Source organism: Argentina silus, assembly GCF_951799395.1.
Source record: "Argentina silus genome assembly, chromosome: 22".
Taxonomy (NCBI): domain Eukaryota; kingdom Metazoa; phylum Chordata; class Actinopteri; order Argentiniformes; family Argentinidae; genus Argentina; species Argentina silus.
In genome coordinates this window covers 11237196-11243500 of record NC_139676.1, presented here as the reverse complement: position 1 = coordinate 11243500, position 6305 = coordinate 11237196, and the positions used below count along the sequence as shown (strand labels likewise).

Here is a 6305-nt window from a genome sequence, read left to right as displayed (position 1 = left end):
GAGAGAGAGGGAGGATGAGAGAGAATAAGGGAAGTAAAGGATATCACTTGCTTATAAACAACATTCCAAAATTGATAAAAGGAAATCCCCTGCTGTATGACCCTCAGGCTGAACATCATTCCCCAACAAACATTTCTATCTTCCCCCTCGCTTTCTTTATCTTTCTCTTTTCCCCACTCCTTCCCTCTCCCTCCTCGTTTCTCTTTTTGCCCATTTCACTCTTTCTACCCCCCACTTTAGACTCTCCTCTTCCCTCCTTTGCCCTCAACCCTCTCCCCCCCCTTGCCCCCAACCCTCTCCCCCTCTCACCCCCAACCCTCTCCCCCTCCACTTACTTGCGTATGCTCTGAGACAGGGAGGTCTGTCTGCGGAAGGCTGCCCTCCTGTCCCCAGCCGAGGGTCCTCCATCACCATCACCACCATCACCTCCACTGCCAGTGTCAGACAGGGGGCTGGTGGGCTGAATGCTCACACTCTTCTTCAGGGACGGACGCAGGGGCTGGGCGGGGTACAGAGACACAGCACCACAGAGGCCCAGTTGATAAGCTAACCAATTCCCAAACCAGGGCTCGATAAATACAATGAACACATTTAAGGCAATTAATTTTTAACACCAGTGCATTCATCACTTCAGACAAAGACAAAGCATTACAATAGGGAGAAACCCCAAATCACTTCCCTCATTTCAACGTGCGTTATGTTTATTTTTATGGTACGGAAGGTACATTAAAAGCCCATTCTCGGCTAACGACTTCCACAGAGTCATTCTACAGCATTAATGGGCTGCTGGGAAAACCATATGTACTGCCAGCAGGGGGTGTGCTCAGCTCAGCCGGCCAGGAGAGGCTCTTTGTTGGGGAAACCCCTGTGAAGTGAGCCCCCACCCTTCCTTCCAAACACACACACACACACACACACACACACACACACTCACACTCACTTCCCCGCCGTCGTTGCCCCCCCCCCCACCCACCCACCCACACACACACACACACACTCTGCAGCACTCCTTCACTGATGACTTTTGACAAGGAGTGGGGCATGGAGTGCTTCATGCGTGATGGAGCAGATCATTTGGGCTAAATAAGCACTTAAATCTGAAGGAGTCCCCAGAGGGAGGGATGCCACAGACAGACAGACAGTGAGGAGAGGAGAAGTGAGATAACTAGGACAATGGGCCGTTAAAGACACTCACTAATGTGCCTATAAAACACTGCTTAATGTATAGATAATATATTTAACGATACAGACAATTAGGTTCAGCTGGCCCTCGAGCAGGCCTTCCGAGGGCTCAGGTCCTAACTAAAGGGACGTTATGGCGGCCTAGTTCAGCTTTATGCTCCCCAGGAAAGACCTCTGGTGCGGTCGAAAATATGTCTGATCTTGCCGGAGCCATTTTAGGATCTGAATTCCTTTTTTGCAGTTGTGGTCAAGGGTTAGGGTACAACCGCGGATCCAGGTCACGGCACCACTTTGACCAACCGGATCATCAAGTTAACGAGGGTCACAGTGGTGCCGTGACCCCGGAAACCGCAGTTGCTAAATGGCGCCATCGAATTGCCGGCTCTTCGGCGACATAGCTGGTTTCCACCGGGTTTATGGGAGACGGCTGGTAATTCAGAGGTCGCGAGTTCGAGCAACTCGGAACGCAACTCGGACTGTTTCAAAACACATCTCCCCCCGGACCGCCCTAGCAAAATGTATCCCCCCCCCCCCGTCATGTCCAGTTAACTTACGCCCTTGATGGAAGTGCTTGTGCATGTATATATCTGAGTAAACTATTTTGCTGCATTTGCTACATTGTCTATTTAAATACTACTACCACCCGGTTAAGGCACCCCTCTCGAGTTTGGCTCACCCAGTTCAGCTTTGCCATTCGCTAGTGGTCTGGCTGCATGAGTGAAACCTTAGCGTTAGCTGGCCGGTGGGGCCCAAATGGGGCTAACCCTGGCCCAGTGCCAGTGGCCACCAGCTGTCCCAAATGCCAAACTGCCCAATGAAATGACATGTATGAAGGCAGGGCTGGGGAGATACTGTACTATAATCACAAGAGCCTTAAGACTGATGAACCATCAGCTATCCCCTGTTGACCACTGACTCTCCCTCCCTCCCTCCCTCCCTCCCACACACACACTCCCTCCCTCCCTCCCTCCCCCCCACACACACACACTCCCTCCCTCCCTCCCCCCCACCCACACACACACACTCCCTCCCTCCCCCCCACCCACACTACCATATTGACTTTTTATATTGACTCTACATTTCTCTACTGCTGCTACCTACAGTATAGGACCATTTTTGCACTACCATAAATTATTTTATTGCACTATATTTTGCACTGCCCACTACCCTTACATTGTTAATTTCAATGTTGTTGTTCCTTTTCTAGTACATAGTGACGCATACATGATCTGAACGTACATGTCAGTAATCTAACACACTCACTGTCTCTCCTTAAGTGCTGGGAATAAAAGCTCGCATAGTTCTGCTCCTCGTGAGAGACTAGAGAGAACGTGTGTGCGTGGGAATATTCTTAGATAAGCAACTCAGCTCAATAGTGTTGCCATAGAGACAGGGGTCACGGCGTGGAGAGGTTAGGGGGGGGGGGGGTCAGTGTACCTGCTTGACAGTTACAGCCCTCTCCTGCTGCTCCTCAGGGGGCGGGATGGCTATCACCAGACTGGGCGGCTTCTTGCTCTTCAACCGGCTGTCTGATTGGCTGCCGTTGGGAGGTAATTCCTCACCTTCTTGTGACGACATCGTGGCCGAGTTCTGAGGAGGGAAAATGAGAATATGCTGACTCATCGGCAGATTATTAGAACAATGGAATGGTGGTCCTTTATAAAGAAGTGCTTACTCATCGAAACTACACGTGTACATTTCCCTAAAACAAACAGAGCGGTTCACAAAAAACTAGAACATCAAAAACATTTTTTTTAAAACAGCGTTCTCCCTAACTGTCACACCCCATCTCCTGTTGCATTCTCAGTAAAGTGCCTGCGTTGACATTTACAATATCCTCTGAATAAAGCCTTTTAGAAAAGTACTATGACGGATCCAGACAGGCAATAGTTCTCCAAATAGCTACTTTTACACTATAACGACATGAGTCAGATGCTTAGTGTGTTCAGTGTTACGTTGTTGTTGTTAAGGACACGCACTGCCCTGATCGCACGTCCACGCGGTCACAAATGTAGAAAGAGAGGGAAACCATCGTATTTGAATAGCAACACTTCTTCCTGGTCTCATTTTGCCTCAACGCAATTGAAAATCAGCAGTCTGGACATTTCAGCACTGCCTGGACGTTTCCAATGGAACTTTCCTGGGAATTTACCCTAAAAAAACAAAAAACACCCTAAATTAATCTGCAAAACTAATCTGCAATGCACATTGTCACCATGGCGTTCTGTGTCATAAAAATACACACGTTTAAAGAGCGTGTGGAGCTAAATGTAAACTGGGTCAGTGGGTGAGAGAGGAAAGACTATATGAGAACTCACTACATCAGTGGCGTTTTTGACCCCAAAATTTAGGTGGGGCCACTGTCAAAAACACTCAGATGCATGCCAGTGGAACCACAGTCAATCAAATCACATCACCCGTCATGAACGCGGTTGGGTATAGCCTACATCAATACATAGCTTATTAGCAGAATATATTTGAAGATTAGGATTAAGACATATGTTGAACTCTTTCTCATGCAGCTTCTATTTCCAACATGTTAGCTTTCTGTTTAGCGACGACCACTTGCTACGTGACGACTTTCGTGACGAAATGGGATGATGAAACGCCACTGCACCACACACAGTAGAGCTTACCCAGGTCTCACTCAAGCTCTACGGGAACCTCGACACCACACACTACAGGGCCGACCCAAACAGCACTGGTTCTGGCTTGGATATTTTCCCTTTCACTTGGTCCGTTACAGCATCTATGGTGGACAAGTTACTATATAATAATAATAATAATAATAATAAATATATAAAATTAGTCACCATGCCAGCAGCTCAGTACAGCTCAGGTTGCTGTGCTCTGAGGTGTGATTAGGGCTCTAGAGGCCTGGAAGGCGAGGCTAAGCTAACCTACGGCACACAACATTAATGAGAAACATTCACTGGCGTAAATATCCACGTCAGTGTGAACCAGTGGGTCCCTAGAGGCACACACAGACAGACAGGCAGAGAGATACCTCCTCTCCCATCCCCTCCCCTCTACAATAACAGTACTTACGGAAAAAGGAAAAACACCGACTGTCCATCATAACAAACATGACTAATAAAAGCAATAGGAGTTGGCTCCCCTCCCATCCAATCTAATATAATTTAATTGAACAAAAGCACACAAACACTTGCCAAACCTCCATCATTCTTCTTCTCCCATATGCCAACCGGCTAAGAGGTTCGCGCAGGGACAGAGTTCTTATTATACCGTGAGTGCACGCCTGCACACTTACATCACAATAGGTTTAAAGTGGGATCTGCGACCTTGCCTCCATAGGCTGCCCTGCTATTGATTGAAGACTTAAATGCATGGTGTCGGGTTGAGTTGGAAGGGAGACAATAGCGTGTTGCTTGGCAGTGTGTGTGTGTGTGTGTGTGTGTGTGTGTGTGTGTTTGGGGGGGGGGGGGGGGTGTAGGCACGGTAGGACTGAAAGTATAATTCATAGAAACTCAATATAACTCATACAAAACTTGTGGGACACTCGTGGAGACGACTATGGGGATAACAAGGGGAAGGTAACATACAGTAGAGTAGGCTCCTGTACCTGTAAGTGACAGGCCTTCAACACAACATTAAAGACTATAGTCATACTGTGTGCTCGCTCTCGAACTGTAGTTACTGTTGAGGTTGCAGTAGGGAGACAAACGCTCTGTGACATCACACACTTGCAGAGCGTGCGTCATCACAGTGGTTCGTTCACCAGACTCCATCCCAGGAACACACTGCATCAAAGGAACAGCCGTCCGTGTGGTCCTCTGATTGAAGGACCGACTCACTGCCGACTCCGACCCATATGCTCAAGGCGTTGGCGTGGTGGTTAACATAATCGCCTGACTCTATACTGTACAACAAGCTCCCAGAAACTCATTAAAACTGAAGTAGAATTCTTTTTTTCTTTTTTTCTTTCCCCAAATACAGACTCCCTCATTTTCTCAGTAGAGATATTTCTTTTGGATACTGCTGGTACATATAGACCTACCTGACTCAAGGCCACAATAACATTATCATCAGCTTCGTCCACAGCTTCTCCATTCTCCAAGTCTCAACCATTCAACCACCAAGACCTTGCGGTGATTCAAAGTTCCCAGGGCTTCAATTGCTTTGTATATATCCACGGTGAGCAAACGGAAGACAGCTATTCCTATAGTGGGATACTCTCTGCCCATACATCCATTATGTTGTCAAGGTCTTGAAGCCTCTAGCCCCTCTGGAGTTGCCTCGAAATCAATACAAGGTTGTGGGTGTCAGCGGAGGGAAGGGTAGAGGCAGGGAAATCTGACACCCGTCAAGTCAATGGCAATCTGGTCTGAGGGAACGGAGGGGGAGGTGTGTGTGTGTGTGTGTGTGTGTGTGTGTGTGTGTTGCTGTGTGTGTGTGTTTGTGTCTGTCTGTCTCTGTGTGTGTGTGTGTGTGTGTGCGTGTTTGTGTCTGTGTGTGTGTGTGTTTGAATTATGCTCCTAAGGTGATCAGCACACACTCACTCAGATAATGAAATATGAAACAAGGCTTTCCCTAATGGAGGTTTTTATGGCATACTAGAGTTACAGACCACAGTCTGTCAAGACTGGGGTCCGTTTATATTTTCCATTAGAGAACAGATGAAAGTGGTTCCATGTATGACTACCTGCTTTGATGGGATGAAGGGAGAGATAACAGAGAGAGATGTGTGTGTCTCAATATGGCACACTGTGTTCCCCTGAGGCTATATTCCTCTGGATTATACACTTAATCACGTAATTTTAGCATCATGACTCATCGTCGGTGACTGGCCCCAAAGCTAACTCCATAGAATCTAATTTAGCGTTAAGATCATTTTAGAGCCAGATTATCTGAAATTAAAGTGTTTCCCCGATTGCCCCTCCTCAGGTAATCCTGTTGATGAGAATAAGGATTTCTCACATTGTTAGTGAATGGTATTTATCAGGTTTAAATCTGTAGGACACACTACCAAGTAGAGAGGTGACGCCATGCGTCCAAAAGTGCTGGGGCGAAATGTGCATGTCGTTTCTTTAGGGCCCGGAGTTTTCCCTGACTATGTGACATTACCATGTCATGTTCTGGGCCCTAAGGTGGATCAACACCCT

The 6305-nt window shown here is 47.4% G+C and overlaps 1 protein-coding gene across 2 annotated transcripts in view; it reads right to left on the bottom strand.

The window, feature by feature from the left end:
• The window catches only part of LOC310821777 (inactive rhomboid protein 2-like), a 28145-nt gene that overhangs the window by 14683 nt on the left and 7157 nt on the right, over window positions 1-6305 (bottom strand). For both annotated transcript variants that reach the window (XM_083693981.1, XM_083693982.1), the window contains 2 exons: window positions 2620-2772; window positions 336-499 (listed from right to left, as the gene is read on the bottom strand). In XM_083693981.1, coding sequence (XP_083550107.1) covers window positions 336-499; window positions 2620-2760 — 305 coding nt within the window. In that variant the 5' untranslated portion in view covers window positions 2761-2772. The remainder of the gene's footprint in view (window positions 1-335; window positions 500-2619; window positions 2773-6305) is intronic.